At 42.1% G+C, this 18,191-nt stretch overlaps 1 protein-coding gene across 1 annotated transcript in view; it reads right to left on the bottom strand.

Moving 5' to 3' along the window:
* CFAP47 (cilia and flagella associated protein 47) overlaps positions 1-18,191 on the bottom strand; it is a 390,847-nt gene that overhangs the window by 350,020 nt on the left and 22,636 nt on the right. The window contains exons 7-10 of the mRNA XM_081950234.1: positions 13,543-13,676; positions 11,055-11,287; positions 9,921-10,110; positions 267-480 (exon numbers count right to left, since the gene is read on the bottom strand). Coding sequence (XP_081806360.1) covers positions 267-480; positions 9,921-10,110; positions 11,055-11,287; positions 13,543-13,676 — 771 coding nt within the window. The remainder of the gene's footprint in view (positions 1-266; positions 481-9,920; positions 10,111-11,054; positions 11,288-13,542; positions 13,677-18,191) is intronic.

The raw sequence follows: 18,191 nt of genomic DNA, 5'->3' as shown, positions 1-18,191 counted from the left end.
TCACTACATGGAATATTTTATATATGCATTGAAGATACAAAATATTAGTCCTTTTACACACACACACACACACACACACACACACACAAAAACACACACCCAGACAAAATAATTGGAATTTAAGAAAATATTAACAGCACATATACTTCTGCACAAATAAAAATCACTAATAGAAGAAAATAAATTTCCAATATAAACATAATATGCACTATGGCAAAACAATCATATAAAATAATAAACATAATATGTCTCAAGATCATCATTACCTGTAATCCTTATGCCACTCAGCAGGTCGTATGCTGCTGGCTGGATGATCATTAGGAACAGCTACTAGTTCATTGCTTAAGTTCCTATTAATCCGGTGAGCATGTAATTGTGTCTTATCTGACTTAAGTAGTGATATTCGTGCAACATCACTCTGTTGATCCCCCTTGTTAGCTATAGATATCCCAGTAGCATTGGAAATCAATGGGGGTAAACCTTGAGTCAGGATTTAAATAAAAAGCGTATTATATAGGACAAGCAAACCAAAATATAAATGATTATATTTTATTACACAAATTCTATAATACTTAATTCACAGTAACATTTTATTCAGTTAAGAATCATATCCACATCTAACCTCTTATAATGTAACAATTTTCAGACTAAACTTTTTAAATGAGTTTCAGTAAAATTGATTGGAGAAAACAAACACAAAGAAAATACATAAATTGCATTATTAAAAGAGCTAAACTAAAGATATTACACAGAACTTAAATTTCAAAATATACTATACATATACAAAATATTTCTATTTTATGGTAATATGTTTCAGAGTTTATGCATAAATTAATTCCATTTCTTATTCCTAAAACCAGGCAAGCATAAAACACCAAAAAGAGATCATCAAACTAAATCATTCTGTGTGTGTGTGTGTGTGTGTGTGTGTGTTCGTTCATCAGAAATCCTCTTACCTTTGCTACCGGTTCAGAACCGGGAGTGTGCGCACCTTGTATGCACGCTTTGCTCACCCGCAGCACTTCTGAGCATGTGCAGAGTGTTCATGATGATGTCTGACTGGGTGGGTGGAGCCTCCCGCAGCCGCCACCACTACTGGTTCGCCCAAACTGGGCAAACTGGCAGAATACCACTTCTAGTGTTCATGTGTTATATTTCTATAATGATCAAATGATAACTCAAAAATTAATTGAAGCAGAAGTCTTCTGTCTGATCTTGGGCAAAGAATGGAGTCGAAGCCGGCAGATGTAACAGTATGTGTTTATTAAGCATAGAACAGCAATATACTAGTAATAGCCAAAGGCTGCAGGCTGACAGCACTCTATATAGAGGACTGTCATCCGTTAGCAAATAGATTCAAAGTAATTTCCCATGCCTTGTGCTCACTGCAGTGAAACCTTTCAACTGCGCATGCGCATACACAACACCCCTCCCCACCAAGTGGGAGCCGCCAGTCTTTACACTACAGGTGTAGTCTTCCAAGTATGCAGGTCGACAGCAGGTGCGCATTCACTCCTTCATTCTCGATGAGTCAGTGGGAGCAGCAGGTGCTTGGGCAGAGTCCTCATTCTCTCCTCATTCACGAAGAGTCAGCATGGGAAATGGATGGTTGGTCAAAGAGCTCTCCAGGAATCATTTGGGCAGAGACTTCATCTAAGATTGTCTGCTGCAGTGGTGGGACCTCAGTGGCAGTTCACTCTGGTATCGCGGGATTCAGCCCTACAGGTAATGGTACACGGTCTCCTTATCCTCTCCATTCCGCAGTGCTTGGTTGTCATCTTGCCAGCCGCCGCCACTACTGGTTCGCCCAAACCGGGTGGTGGCTCCGAGGCAGCTCCAGAGTTGATCAATGTGGCGGTGCCATGCACTGCTGTCTTCTAGCTCCATGCAATGAGAGTGTGGTCCAGTCACCTCCATGATGAGGGCAGCCAGGTGGGGCAGCCCGCGTAGTTGCAGGCATATACTTGGTCGCCCCTGGTGAATGTTCGAACTTGGCTGGCCGAGTCAGTGGGGACTTCTGCCAAGTATTCTGGATGCAATCTGTGCAGATTGGTCCATAGGTGGCGGCCCATTAGTAACTCCACTAGGCTTTGGTTTGTTGTGGCATTGGATATGACATGCTATATTAGCAGGTATTTGGTTATCTGCGCCTGCCAGTCCTCTGGGCCCATTCTTGCCAGTGGCTCTTTGGTCATTCGCACCATTCTCTCTGCTTGTCCATTGTTGGCTTTGTCGAATGGCACGATGAGAGCATGACAGATCCACTGGCTTGCCAAAAACAGTTTGAACTGGGTTGCAGTCAACTGTGGCCCGTTGTTCGACACCAGGACATCCGGCAGTCCGTGTGTCACAAACATCTTCTGGAGTGCTCAGATGACAGTTTCTTTCTTTTTTAAAAAGAATTTTATTAGTTTTTACAAACATTTATGGGAAGGGGTAAATATGTATACAAAAAAATGTTGACAGCTACATCGTGCGGAAGGTAGAAATCCCCCCAAATCTCACAACTTTTACAGAAAAAAACCCCAAAAAGTAAGAGATAAACATTGGCAGCTTTTTGTTTTACATTGTATCAACCATATATTCAATCATCTCATATGTCACTTCCAACAATTACATTATATCAACAATTCCAATGATGTTTCAAATATACTTATTTTTGTGACCTGAGTCATTTCAATATTGCTTCCTCCCCCCTGTCTTCTGGCAGAGCCACGGCCCCTCCCTCCTTCATATCTTGTGTACTGTCCCCTGTTCCATCTAAAAGCACTGTGTTTTTTAATGAGGGCCTCCGCCTCCGCAACTGTGTTAATTCTAATTCTACTGCCCTCCCAGAAAATCAACATTCCTTCTGACAATAACCATCTAAACCAAACTCCTTTGTTATATAGTTTCTTTGATAAAGAGGAATATTTCTTCCTCTTATCTCTTACTTTCTTCGGAATTTGCTTAAGAATGGTTATTTCTTTATCTTTATATTTTAATGGTCCCACCCTTTGAGCTCCTAAAACCTCATCTCTTGTAGTCTTTCTAAGAAATTTAACATGTAGTTCCCTTGGAACATTGTGTGTTCTAGCATATGCTGAATTGATCCTATAAATCAAATCAATATCCCACCATAGCTGTTCTTTATCTCTTTTGATATGTTCTGCTAAAATTGTAGCCATGATCTCCTTGAGATCTTCATTTTCTGTCTCTGGTAAGTTTTGAAATCTAAGAAAAAAAGACATTCTTTCAAGGTCCATCTTTATCATAAAATTTTCATGTTCTCTATTCCCCTTCTGGACTATCTTGACCTCCTCCCTCAACCCAGTCGTGTCTTCCTCCAACACACCAATTCTCTGTTTATTTTGTGTTGCTTGTTGTTGCGTTTCTCTGAGCTGTTCATTTAGGTCTGCCAGTTGTTTTTTCAGTTCATCTTGTCCCTTCATAATAGTTTGAAACATTTGAGCAACAGATAAGTCCTTTGAACTCTCTTCAGTTGTTTTAGGTTGTAGAAATAGGCAATTTGTGTCTGTTGTGTAATCGGGCTAGACTAGAGGATGTCGGGGCCGAAGATGCCTTCCCAGGCGGTGACTTTTTAGGTCCCTTATTAAGTTCAGAGATAGCTATAAATCTTGTACAAAAGAAATGGCATCTGTGGAATGCACAGCTGGGAGAGTTCGTGGAGGCAAACAAGCCCAGAAGTAAAAGTTAGTCCTCATACACAGTTCCAAGCCAGGGGATAAGAATCAAATACTCCAAATCCAAAGGGACCACATAACAAGAGAGGCTCCAGGAAATCTCCGGGGCATAGAATGATATAAAGCCAGAAATTCTTTCAAAGGGGAAACTTCATTCATAAGATCAAAGAAGAAGGAGGAAGTTGGCCATCTTGGCTCTGCCTTCACAGGGGACCAGGGAGCAAAATGTCCAAAGTTTCCATAAGGTGGATTAGAAAAGCAACTCAGCAGTCATATCTTGCAATTGTAGTAAAAATCATTCTCCCATTGCTAGTAGAAGTGAACAGTTAGCTTTTAACTCTCTCTCTCCTCCAAGAGAGAGAGAGAGAGATTCCGAATGCTGCCTTTTCCGAGGTGGGGTGGAAATTCCCCCCTCCAATCTTACAACTTCAAAGGATTGAATCCACAATTTAAAGAAGCTGCTGTTCATCAATTATGTAGAATTAAAAGAGATTGAGGCAAATCTCTCACCTCTCGCACTTCATCTGTAACATCTGATTCATTCTTTCCTTCCGGAATCCGTTTGGCAAAGGCGCACAGCGACAGCACAAAGCGACGCCATGCACCTGGGGCAAAGCTGGACCCCCCCCCCCGCGGCTGCCACCGATCCAGGGGGTCCCAACAAGCCATCCTACAGCAGGGGGGCCCTCCAAGGCCCCCTGTGCTCCTAAAAGGAGCCCACTGAAGAGACAAGCAGCGGACGCGCACGTCCGTCGCCTTCGGGGACCGGACAGTTTCTGTTGTAGAGGATATCATCAGGGTTACCTCAAACATTTTGAGTAGGAGTCAACCAAGATGAGGAATGGTCCTGCAAAATTGAGGTGTACCCTGGACCACGGTGTCTTGGGTGTTTTCCACTCCTGTGTTGGCATCCATGGGCGTTCTGGCCTTGACTCTTGTCAAGGTTGACACAATGCGACCCATTCTGCAGTAGCACTGTCCAGGTTGGGCCACCAAACATAGATGCAGGCCAATGCCTTCATTTTCACAATTCCAGGGTGGCCATCATGCAACGATTTCAGAATGGGTTGCCTTAGTTTAGGGGGAATCACTATGTGGTTTCTCCACAGTAAACAGCCCATTGAACAGAAAGTTCATGTTGCCGGGTATAAAACAGCTTGAACTCTGTGCTTACTGGTTCCTTGGGCCACTCCCTCCACACCCAGTTGAGTACCGGTGCAATTGTTCAGTCCTTGTTTGAGTGTCAGGTGACCTTGGCCGCTGTGAAGGGTCCAGATGGTAACTTCTCAATCAGCAGCACTGCTAATGTGGGGATTGGGTCTTTTACAGCGATGTTGTGGTCAGCCAGTGGCCTGTGGAGCTGGCAGCAGAGTCGGACAGTGAGGAAGTTGGGGAGGAACATGGGCCAGTCCTGGAGTCTGGGGAAGGCTCAGACAAGGGCTCTGCCAGGGCCATCTGGGAGTTATGTGCTGCCTCCAGAGCCTGGCATCAGCAAGGTAGAGGAACTGTTCTTGCCTTCTGCCTCAGAAGACAAGAACAGTTAAGACAAAAGGGGCGGCTCAGGAGTAAGGCCCCTCTCATAAGACATAAAGGAGGAGCAAAGGCACATGAGCCTTTGCAGGAAACAACTTTGTTCGTTCTGGTTGGCTTAAACTCTGAAGCTCCGTTTTGACTCTGTGGTCTGTTTGGCCTTGCAAAGCTAATTGGCAATTAGGTGTTTGTCAGTCCCCGGCAATTAATTCCAGCAGCGGCTTGTGTCAGTCACCAATTCGAATGGTCATCCATATACATATTCATGGAACCTTTTGACTCTAGCAACTGCAGCCAATGCTTCTTTGTCTAGTTAGCTGTAATTTCGCTCTGCCGGTGATAGCATTCTTGAGAAAAATGCTATGAGGGCCTCTTAACTGTCTGGAAAAGGGTGGCTTACAACTGCTCTGACCCCAAATGGTGATGTGTCACACGTTAGGACCAGCAGCAGGTTCTTGTTGTATTGAATGAGGACACTGTCAGAGGAAATTAGTTTTTTTAACTCTGTTGAATGCTGCTGCTTCCTTATGGCCCCATGACCACGTCGTCTTCTTGCCAACAGTCAGTGAAGCGGTTCTGTGAGGGACACTTTGTGCTGCAAGAATATATTGTCAAGGTTGAGGAGCCCGAAGAATGCTTGGAGTTCTCTCTTATTCCTAGGGCTTGGTGCTTCGTGAATTGCCTGTATTTTCTCTTTTGTGGAGTGTACTCCAGATGCATCAATAAGGTATCCAAGGAACTTGACCTGTGTGACTGCTATCTTGCATTTCTCCTTCACTTTAAGTCTGACTTCCTGAAATCTTTGAAATATTGTTCCCAGTTGGTCGAGTAGCTCAGTTTTGTTTGCACCTGACACCAATACGTCATCAAAGTAGGGGACAACTCCTGGAATGCCTTGCATAGGCACTCCATTAAACTTTGAAAAAGTTCCAGGGCCACACTTACCCCAAACTGTAGTCAGCGGCATCGGAAAGCTCCCTGATGGGTCACAATTGTCTGGGCCTCAGTAGTGACATCATCTACAGGCAGCTGTTGGTAGGCTTGGGCAAGGTCTAGTTTGACGAAGGCCTTACCCTTGCCCAATGAGTGTAGCAAGTGTTGCACTACTGGTACCGAATATGTACTTTGCTGTAAGGCTTTGTTGAGGGTGCACTTGTAGTCCACGCATATCCGAACCGAGCCATCTGGCTTTAGTGGTGTCACGACTGAGGTCTCCCAATAGGCATGGTCGACTGGCTCCAATATGCCTTACTGGATGAGCATGTCCAGCCATCCAATCTCAGCCTCAATGTGAAGAACACTCTTCATGGCTTGAGCCTGATCACAGCCACTTGAGGTTCCAGATTAAAAGAGATGGGGGTACCCTTGTATTTTCCCAGCATTCCATTGAAGACCTCGGCAAATTTCCCTAGTAAGTTCTTGGTGGTCGGTTCATTAATGAAATTCACTCCTGTGATTCCTAGCCCCAGGGATGCAAACCAGTCGAGTCCTAAGAGGCTTGGCAGGGAGCTGTCCACTACGATTATTGCAGTGGTTCAGAAAATTTTTAAAAATTCACTTGGAACATGCCGCTTCTGAGGATGGACATGCTATTCCCTTGGTAGTCCCGGAGGCAGATGTAGTTGCGGGTTAGTCTTTCCTTTGTGATGTGGGGCACCACTCTTTGTATGGTCCTCCAGGAGACAATGGTTGTCGCTGATCTGGTCTCCACCTCCATCTGGCATGGGGAACCCTTGATGCTGAGAGTGACATGGATCTTGTTGCCTCTGTGGACACTGGCTTGTTGGTTCACCATTTCTGTCTGGCAAATGTCTTTGTAAATAGTGAAGCAGTCATCTTCGTAACTCATTTGTTTTGGTTTTGATTTCTTTGGACCTGTTTGGCACAGGGAATCTTGGCACAGGTGGGTAACACTGCATGGCAAACTCAAGCTATGTGTCCCTTTTTGTCACATCATTGGCAAAAGATGTTTTGTATTTGCAAATGGCTCGAGGGTGATTCCAGCCACAGCCTATACAAATTGAGGGTTTCATCTTGGTGGCCATATTTGTTTGTTCCCTTTAGTTGATGGACATCCTCGTCCTCTTCCTCATCCATGTGATAGACTGATACCATTTTCCACAAGGTTGACAGGCAGTTTGACCTCTGTATCTCCTCTGTAGAATGACAGGTGGTCTCTGAGTCTTGGGCTTCTTTCATCGCTATTTGTAGCATGAGATTGTGCTTGGCGAGTAGGCACCGCTGTAGTTTTATGTCTCTCACCCCACAGACCAGCATGAGGGCCTTGTCTAGATTGTGGAATTTACAATATAAAACTGCCTTTTGGAAGGCAGCCATATAACTGTTTATGGATTCACCCTCTACCTGGTTCCGGTGATAGTATGTGTGCCTGTGGGCAATGCAGGATGGCCTGGGTGCATAATGTTCTCGTAGTTTTTCTTGTAGGGTGTCCCATTTGCATTGGTTGCAGAGCGAGGAGTGCTCTGGCTGTCTCAAACGTTTCCTTGCTACAGTAGCTTAGGAACAGTGCCCTTCTTCTTTTAATAGTTGAAAGCAGATACTAATAAATAAATCAAAATTAATAAAAAATAATAGCTAGAATTCAATAATTACAAAAATAACCCAAATATCCTAAAATTATTTTACTTGAGTACACTAAAGTTTGTGAAGCTCCTGTTACAAAACATACTTTTCCATGTAGAATATTAAGTTTCAGGATTAAATAATAGTTCACTTCCAAACAATTATCAGGAACAATGTAAAAAGGTATTCTTACACTGAAAAAGAACTACTACGGAATTAACGTATATCATTTTAAAATATAGGAAACCAATTGCGCATTCTGCTTGACACCAATTAGAATCCAAAGCATCTGCATGCATTCTACACATTCTAAGAACCTGAATAATCTGAATTGCTCATTCAGCTTGACATTTAAGTGAAATAAATGTTTAATGTAAAATCAGCACCCATGCCTTGAACAATCCAGGTGAGACTTTCAGGAAACCATGTACATGGAATAGTTCTTTTAAACTATTGTTAGAAATCTGAAATTCCAAAATGCTCTAGCAATACTTGTTTTCGCTTCCAAAACAGTACAGGTAGTTTCAACTTACAGCCTGTCACTTAGCAATCATTCAAAGTTATATTGGACCCTCCCAAAAGTACTTAAGACCTGATTTTGCGGCTCCAACACCCCTTCCCCACATTCACACAATCACATTTTAGGTGCTTGGCAACTGGGCTGCATTTACAGCCATTTGCAGCATTCATATTTTTTGTGGGAAGGCAATATTTATTTCCATTTTTCAGCAAAAAATAAAATAAAACATCCATTGGCTAAAACAGGTTCACTTAACCATCACTAGTTTGGCTTGATGACTGCCACAAAAAAGATTGTAAAACTGGTAGTTTTGGGGTCAATTACAGACATTAAGTTAAACACTATTTGTAACTTACAAATTTGTCATATTGTTTAATATGTCATTAATATTTTTGCCCCAGTCAAGTGTTGAATTGAATGATCTGATATGACACTGACATATGACAATCACAATCATCTTTTACTGGAAAATATAACTTTAGAGAGCTCCAAAACCATGAGAGGAATATTTAACAGTATTCAGATAGGTAAGCACTTTTTATTTCTATGACCAAATTGAAGCAAGTATACTTCCCTCTCAAATTAACTTCCAACCAATTCATGCTAACTCATAATAGCTTGCTGTAATCTTCAAGGTAGCAAGATTCTTCCTGGGACCAGAAAGGGTAGAAGCAAACAGTTTTCTGGAAGACTGAGAAAGTCATTTGTCCTTTCCATTTCCCATGTATCTTTTTTCTAAACAACTAGGAATTTTAACACTATCACTTTTAGGTAAATAATGCAATTTAATCTGAAGAAAATTGAACTAGGTGTTCTCCTAGATTTCAAATGGAAATAAAACATAATGGTATATTTTTCATGTCCAACCCCCCACCCCAAAGCAGATTATAATAGCACTTAGATTACAGACATATGGTGCAGTGGTTAGTATGCAGTATTGCAAACTAACTCACTGCTCACTTGCTAGGACTCAAATTCTGACCGGTTCAAGGATGACTCAGCCTTCCATCCTTCTAAGTTCGGTAAAACGAGGACCCAGATTGTTGGGAGTAAACCGCTTAGAGAGGGATGTAAAGCACTATGAAGAGGTATATGAAGCTATGAAGCTAAGCTTATTATAAATTGTAAAAGAAAAAGGCTAAAACTAATATCAGCACCTCTCACCCAAACGGGAAATTAAACCAACATGTTTAAAAATGTAATTGAGACATTAAAATTTGCTATTTAGTTTTTTTTTTAAATCACCGGAAAAACAGATAGCTTGTCAAACCTTTCCCATCTCGCCATGATATATTTAGAGTCCTGGAGATATCTGGTATCCTACTTATCATAAAAAGCATATTAGTCCCAGGAGAATGAAATCAATGCTAACAAATAAGCTTAACTGATAACTAAAACTCATTTATGTTAAGCTACATGGACCTCCACATAATTTTCAAAATTAATAGTTAAATCAGTTACTTCTTCATAAAGACAGCATTTCAGAAGTCCATCATTTCAGATGATAAATAGATCACTTCTGTCTTGAGAAAATGTCAAAATTGTTTCTCAGAAAGAAATACATTTCTAAGTAAAAACTTAGCATTTTTTAATTAATAACATACCAGGGTTGGTTTTCAGCACATTAGTGGATACCGACTTGCAGAGCCCAGAAAAAACCAAATGTATTTGATGAAATGGTTTCATCTCTAAAACTGGAAAGTCATCTTTTTTTGCTACTGGTCCTATAATATCTACTTTCTGCCTCACTGTGAAGGATCCTATATGTCGTGGGATAAATGAAAATATCACATCCTGAAAACAAAAAAACCCCACAAAAGTATTAAACACATTAAAAAGGATACCAAAAGTTAATGCAAGATGAAAAAAGTTCCATTTGTTACATTATACTTATTCTCACTCTTAAAACTTTAATTTGGTTTCTTACATTTTATCATGTTCTGTTTCACATATGAAATAAACATAATACCAATTAAATATACAAATGGATAATGAAAGAGAGAAACTGAGGAGCCAAAAAAATTATGATAAAATAAAATGAGAGAAGTAAAGAAGTAAATTGGAAATTAGCTGCGTATTGCTTTAAATAATTTAATAAAATATTCTAAAAAATTGAATCTCACCAGGAGACAAAAGAGAAGAGAGCATTCCACTCAGCAGCTGAAGAAAAAGTTTGAGGATGTGAATGAACACCAGCAAAATACAGCTGAGCAGGATACAAAGAAAAGAGGAAATAAGGAGGATACAAAATAAGAAAACATAATTGAGAATTGAGTATAAGCTTGTAATTGAAGTATCTGAGAGATAAATATAAAGAAAATAATTGTAACTACTACATAGGAGAAAATAAGTTACAATTCAAATATTGTAGACAGTAATGAAAGGAGAAGCATATGGAAGCAATAAAATGGCTAATGTAGTTTAGCCAAAAAGTGAAGAAGAGAAAAAGGATTTAATGCTAATAATGGAAAGTGATGATGTGTGCGACAAATTGTGTTACATTCTCTCCTTTGCCATGGTTAAAGACAACAGAAAAGCAGCAGCTCTTCCATCTCCAAGTACCATCTAGAGCTCTCTACCTTCTCTGCCCTAAAAAAAAGGCCCTTTTCTTTAAATGTACATTATGTCATGCAACACATTCTATATGATATATCTTAAAAATTATATTTATTTATTTATTTATATATATATATATATATATATATATATATAAAGAATGAAAGAAAATATATGAATACCTTTACAGACTTTCCTTTTATTTTTCCCTTTTCAGGGCAAATATTATAATGTGCAATCTTATGAAAAACAAATGTCACTGGAAGAACATCACATTCATTTTGGAGTGTGCAAACAAGGTCTGTGTGTTCACCAATGTAACATTCTTTGAAACTGATAACTGGTCCTGGGGTGAATGTCAACATGACTGGAAGACCTGAGCCTATCAAACCCAGTTCAACACAGTGGGGATTCCCTGAAAAAGATATTAAGATGGAAGAACTATTGTATGTTGTAAAGAGAGTAACATTATATCAGTAAATTTCCATAGGATATTCTGCTATAAAGGAGCAAATAATAATGCATTACAAATGCAAATATTGTTCTCTAATGCAACAATAATTTTAAATAGAACTTAACATGTTTCCCCGAAAATAAGCCCTACCCAAAAAAATAAGCCCCAGTGAAGGGAGTGGGTATGGCCAGCACAGGAGGTGTTGAGCAAGCATGGGCCAATTGTGTCTGGCAGCAGCAGCTGCCTGTGCAGTGCAGCAGGTGGAAGCAGAGGTGGAGAGAGAGTCGCAATCTGGATGCGGACTGTGGAGAAGCCGAGAGTCGGTGGGCTGGAGCAAGCAGCCGCAGGAGGCCTGTCTTCATGTCTCTCAGCTTGCCTGCTGCATGCGTGGTACATAGGTATCAACTGCCTTCCGCCCTGCACCTCTGCCTCCGTCTGCTGCCATTGCTGCTGCATGAAAAAGAGCCTTCCACAGCCAGCCTCCTGCTCTGGCCCATCAATTCTCAGCTTTCCCGTAGCCTCATGGTGTGTCTGGATCATCTGCCTCTCCCCATGACTCTGCCTCCATCTGCTGCTTGGACAGGGAATCAGCTCACCTGCGCTGCAAAGTTTGCAGAGCCCCAGAGTGCACTAACCAAGGGACCGGCAGGCTGCAGCTGCTGCCAGATACCATCAGTCCCCCCGCCTCTTGTGCATGCACCAGGGGAAAGATGCCTAACCGGGCTGATTACCCTGATATTGTGCTTCCCTGAAAATAAGCCCCAATCTTTATTTTGGAGCCCCCCCAAATATAAGTCTGGGTCTTATTTTCAGGGAAACACTGTAACAATAAAAATCTGTTCTCCAAAGAACTGTTCGCATAAATAATAAAGCATTCTTGAAAACAGATGGTTGCACTGAAATTGTAAAGCTATGGAGTTGCTGCCTTAAGTGGAAAACTCCTGAAAGAAAGCCCCAGGTATTATTAACTACAGCAAATGTAGGTGACTTTTTAATCCTGCTGAACTAACAGATATAATTAAATGAAGGAGAGAGGAGAGTTGGGAGTGGATGGACTAACAGTACCTCAGTCTACCTTGTCAGATTAATTTTGACTATAGATAACAAGGAAATTGATAAGTCATTTGTTTATATTAATGTCTAGCATCCTCTGCAAAGCATGAAAGGGGATCTTTCTGTAAGTATTTAAGAACTCATCAAAGCAAAAATGATAGCCATAATCATGTATCATTTTTATCTTTGAGCATAAGGAACAAAAATAGAAACTAGGATGATTAGCTTAATGTGATGTTGAAGATGGAGTTACACAGTTAGCTACATTAAAAAAAAGCCAGGAGTCTTTAAAAAAATATCTAGCTTAAAATGACTTAACAAACTATCTTATTTGGATAAAATGACCAATATTTCTAAATGCAGTTGTAACATTAAATTATCTATGTTGACATGTTTACTCATTAAAACAGTAATCAGGTTGCATAAACCAATACATAGCTCATTAATGCTTTAACTTAATGAGTTTCCAGGTTAAAATTGAAATGAAATAATGGCCAATACAATATCTCTGACTCTTGTCATGAAGAATACATAAAGATTTATATTCTAGAATTAAGCAGTATCAAATAACTGTGATTTCCAAATATAGTTCAAATGTTCAAGATTCCCAGTATCATATGGCAATTTATGTACAACCTATAGTTTCAAACAATCTTAAACAATTCTACATATACTCTATTGTTATAATGCATTTTCAGATTTATTCTAGTGGAAATTTTCATCATAACATTCAACAGTACCCAAACTGTGATGTTTGGCAGTCCCATCTACCACCAGAATTTATAATTTCAAAAAGGCTAACAAAATAGTGGCCACTCAAAAGCTGCATAACTGATCAGAAATGTTACTTTTTCCATATGAATTAAAGTACTTTCAAAAAATTCCATAGAATACAATAATCATTATCAATATTATCAGGGATAATATTGGGTTCTAATTTTTATCTAATGAAATATATAAATAATTCCATGAGATCATTATTAGAGCATTACAAACTTCAAAAATATTTATCTATATACATTAATTAAGAAGAGGAACATGTTATTAGATGCTCATCAAGAAATTTATTTTATGTTTTTTTAACAATACATATATTGATCTCATTATTTTTCCTATAAAATACATCGATTTTAAACTTAATTCAGTATTTACCAATACCTTACCTTGGATGGGTATTTCAGCACCAAGCATTGTGTGTAAAAAATCATCTTTGCTTCCTACAGCTTCAAATTTCAAAAAGACAGCATAATCTTTTCGTGATAGTGTTCTGTCAAAGATCCTATCAATTTGTAGCTGCCTGTAAAATTGAAAATTACATTTACATTTCTATCATTCAAATTACTAATTTCTAACTGTTGATATCAAACTATATAGCAAAAAAGGGCATTGGATAACATCATTTTAATGAAGCAAAGCTGTAAATTTAACTACCATATTTTTCGGAGTATAAGATGCACCAGAGTATAACACCAGGTTTTGAAGAGGCAATTTTTTTAAAAAAGCACGTAGGTAGATAGAGGGATAGAGAGGGAGAGAAAGAGAGAGAAATACAGTAGGTAGGTAGGGAGAGAGAGAGTAGTTAGGTAGGTAGATGAATGGATAGAGAGAGAGAGAGAGAAAGACAGAGATAGAAATACAATAGGTAGGTAGGGAGAGAGAGTGTAGGTAGGTAGGTAGATAGGTAGAGGGATAGAGAGAGAGAGAAATAGAGAGAGAGTGAAATACAGTAGATAGGTAGGGAGAGAGTGAGTAGGTAGGTTGGTAGGTAGATAAAGGGATAGAGAGAGAGAGAGAAATACAGGAGGGAGGGAGGGAGGGAGTGTGTGTAGATAGATTAGATAGATAGGTAGGTAGGTAGAGGGATAGAGAGAGAGAAATCGAGAGAGATAGAGAGAAATACAGTAGATAGGTAGCGGGGGAGAGAGTAGGTAGGTAGGTAGGTATATAAGTAGAGAGGTAGAGAGAGAGAAAAAAAATAAGGTAGGTAGGTAGGGAGAGAGAGTAGTTAGGTAGGTAGGTAGGTAGGTAAAGGGGGAGAGAGAGAGAGAGAGAGAGAGAGAGAGAGAGAGAGAGAGAGAGAGAGAGAAACACAGTAGGTAGGTAGGGAGAGAGAGTGAGTAGGTAGGTAGGTAGATGTTTCCAGGTGTATTTATCCATGTGCTGGAGAAGGAAATCATTGACAACCTGTAGTGCCTAAAACTCATCACTCACTCTAACGAAACAGCCTTCTGAAAAAAAAAAAAAGGTTTTGCACTCTGCAAACCTTCCCAAAACGGCCCATTTTTCGCAAAAACAGCCCCTGTTTTCAAATAAAAGGCATGAATAGCCTTGGGGGGGGGCTTGCAGAGTGCTCCTGGGGGGGGGGCAAAAAGGAGCAAAAAATGGTCCATTTTTCACGAAAACGTGTTTTGCCGTTTTGCATGCATAGCCTTATGGAGACTTATAGAGTGCTGGTCGGGGTTGGGGGAGCAAAAAAGGCCCATTTTCTGCTAATTTCTGCCCTCCCCAGTCCCCAGGAGCTGTCTGAAAGCCTCCAAAAGGCTATGCACGGCCATTTTGGTGAAGGGGCGAGGCTTCAGGAGGCACAAAATACTGTATTCGGTGTATAAGACGCACTCAGATTTTCAGCCTCTTTTTAGAGGAAAAAGGGTGCGTCTTATACTCTGAAAAATACGGTAATCCAAAATCAGGATATGTTTTATGTAATTTCAACAGATCTTTCCACAATAAATATTCTCATTTGTTAATCATAAGCCCACCTGTAGTACTTACGTTAGATTGGGCGTTGGTTCTTACCTGATACGCTCATTTTCTGGCAGAGACAGCAGCCAGGCTGGTTATGCTCCATCCATTAACCAATCAGACTGAGTCTACACTTATGATGTCATCGGGCCCTTGTGGCTCCTCCCCAGTTTTAGATGAAGGAAAACTGTAGACTCAAGTGAGAATTGTGAGCAAAAAGGGACAGTCCATAGTCACTGTATCTCTCTCCTCCGCACAAGGAATTCCCTCGCATGACCCATACCAGGGCGGGGCTGGCTGCTGTCTCTACTCTACCAGAAAATGAGCGTATCAGGTAAGAACCAACACCCATTTTCCTGTTATCATAGAGACAGCAGCCCAACTGGGACGTACCAAAGACTGGGCTGTCCACTAGGGTGGGAAATTGTAAAAAAGGTCCGTTAGGGCACAAGCACTTGTTGTAGCACCCTGCGCCCAAAAGCCGCTTCAGCCAACGCGTACTTGTCCAACTTGTAATGACGTATGAAGACTGTGGAAGACGCCCAGGTGGCTGCCTGGCAGACTTCTTCCAAGGTGGCTTGAGTGGACCAAGCCGCAGATGTCACAGCGCTGCGTGTAGAGTGAGCTGTAATGTTTGCAGGGACCTGTATGGATTGAAGTTCATAAGACAGTTTAATACAGGCTCTTATCCAGCGCCCCAGACTAGACAATGAAGCCTTGGTACCCAAAGAGGCCTGGCGAAAGGAGATGAAGAGAGCTTCCGAGTGGCGGAACAAGGTGGTGCGGTCGATGTAGATCTTGAGGGCATGACATACATCAAGAGTGTACCACTTGCGCTCCCTCTCGTGACGGGGAGATGGACAGAAATCAGGTAAGGTCAACTCCTGACCTCGGTGGAAACAGCTATTGACCTTCGGTATCAATGTCAGGTCCAGTCTTAAGACAACTCGGTCTGGATGGAAAATGCACAAGTCATGCCTGACTGAAAGAGCAGCCAAATCAAAAATACGTCTGGCTGAGGTTACAGCCACCAAAAACAGCATTTTAAAGGACAACAGTTTCAAAGAAGTGGATCTCATAGGTTCAAAGGGCGCGGAAGTCAAAGCCTCTAGGACACGAGGCGAGTCATAAGTCAGATATCTATGTATGGCAGGGGGATGCAGGTTGGACGCTCCACGGAGAAATCTCCGGATCAAGGGGTGAGAAGGCAGATGTTTGGATGCCAGGCTGTCCAGAATAGAGGCCAGAGCGGCCACCTGTCAGCATAGCATGTTAGGGTTAAGTCCCTGATCAAGCACCCTCTGCAGGAAGTCCAATATCTGTGGAATGGATGACCTAAGTGGGTGAACAGGCTGGTTGGACCACTACAGAGGAAAAGTCCGCCATGTGGCATCATAAATGCGGTTAGTAGAGCTTCTGCGTGATGCCTGAATGGTAGCCATGACGTCGAGGGAGATGTTATCGGCTGTTAAAGCTTGCCGCTCAATCGCCATGCGGTTAACAGCAGCCACTGGCATGACAAAGTGACCCTTGGTGTAGTGACAGGAGAGACTGTAGGATGTGCCATGGGGTGAAGATTGACAGAGTCACTAGGTCGGCATACAAGGCCGGCGTGGCCAATTCGGCGCTAGCAGCAACAGTTCTGCCTCCTGCTCCAGCATTTTTTGAATTACCCTCTGAATGAGGGGAAGGGGAGGAAATGTGTACAGGAGACCCCTGGGCCACTGGCAACTGAGAGTGTCTACTCCTTCTGCCATGGGGTCCATGAACCTCGAGTAATACCTGGGTACTTGGTTGCTGTCTGCCGTTGCAAACAGGTCTAGGACTGGGAAGTCGAACTGTAGTGTCAGTTGATGGAAGAGGCTTGGATGGATGGTCCACTCCGCCTGACCTATCGTTGTCCGGCTCAGCCAGTCTGCTTGGACATTGGAGACCCCTGAGATGTGTTCTGCTCTGAGAGATGACAGGTGAGATTCCACCGATTGGCACAACAGGTTGGATTCCTGCATCAGGGACCAGGAACGAGTTCCCCCCTGTCTGTTTGTGTGCCTTGGTCGTGGTATTGTCCGTGAGTACTAATATGTGACGGGCCTGAACTTTGTGGTGGAAGTGTCTGAGGGCGAGGCGAACCGCCCGCAGTTCTAGCCAATTTATGCTGTTTCGGCTCTCTTCGAGGGACCACTGACCCTGAGCCACTAGGTCCTGCATGTGTGCTCCCCCATCTTGTCAGACTTGCATCCATCGTGTGAGACAGCACAGCTCTCTAAACAAGATCCCTTGCAAAATCGCCGGGGACTGCCACCATTTGAGAGAGTGTAATACCTGTCTCGGAAGGGGGACCCTGAGAGAACTGCTCCTGTCGGCCTTTTGATGTGGAAGCATGAACATTGAAGGCTCCTGCTGCGAAACCTGGCCCACGGGACAATCCCAAAGCAGGATACCATCTTGCCCAAGACTTGGGAGAGAAGAAAAGGGATGCCTTGCGTGACGTAGCACCTTCCTGACAAGTTCCCTCAGACTGAGAATGCGGTCGTTGGATAGGAACACCCTCTCTACCATGGTGTCTATCAAGACCCCGAGGTGGAAAAGGCGAGTGCTGGGAACAAGGTGACTCTTTTTGAGATTCACCCCGACCCCGTGATTCTGCAAGGTGTGAATGGTGAGGGCGAGATCTCTTTCTGCCTGAACCAGAGACCTGGACAACAAGAGGATGTCGTCCAGGTAACAGAGAATCCGAAATGGGGATGACCTGATGTGGGCGACTAGTGCTGCCAGTACCTTTGTGAATACCCTGGGGGCAGAGGATAGACCGAACGGAAGAGCTTGGTACTGGAAGTGCCTCCCCCCATAGGAGAAGTGGAGATATTTTCGGTGGTCTATGAAGATGGGGGATATGAAGGTAAGCTTCGGTGAAGTCTACTGACGTGAGGAAGTCGCCTTTCCTGACCGCCTGGAGGATGGTGTGCAGAGAATGCATTTTGAACCACCGATAAACAATGTGGCGGTTCAATGTTTTTAGATCTAAAATTGCTCTCCATCCCCCGGAATTCTTCGGTACCACAAACAGATG

This window comes from Natrix helvetica (assembly GCF_964273705.1).
Source record: "Natrix helvetica genome assembly, chromosome: 4".
Classification (NCBI taxonomy): domain Eukaryota; kingdom Metazoa; phylum Chordata; class Lepidosauria; order Squamata; family Natricidae; genus Natrix; species Natrix helvetica.
This window is presented reverse-complemented; position numbering and strand designations above follow the sequence as displayed.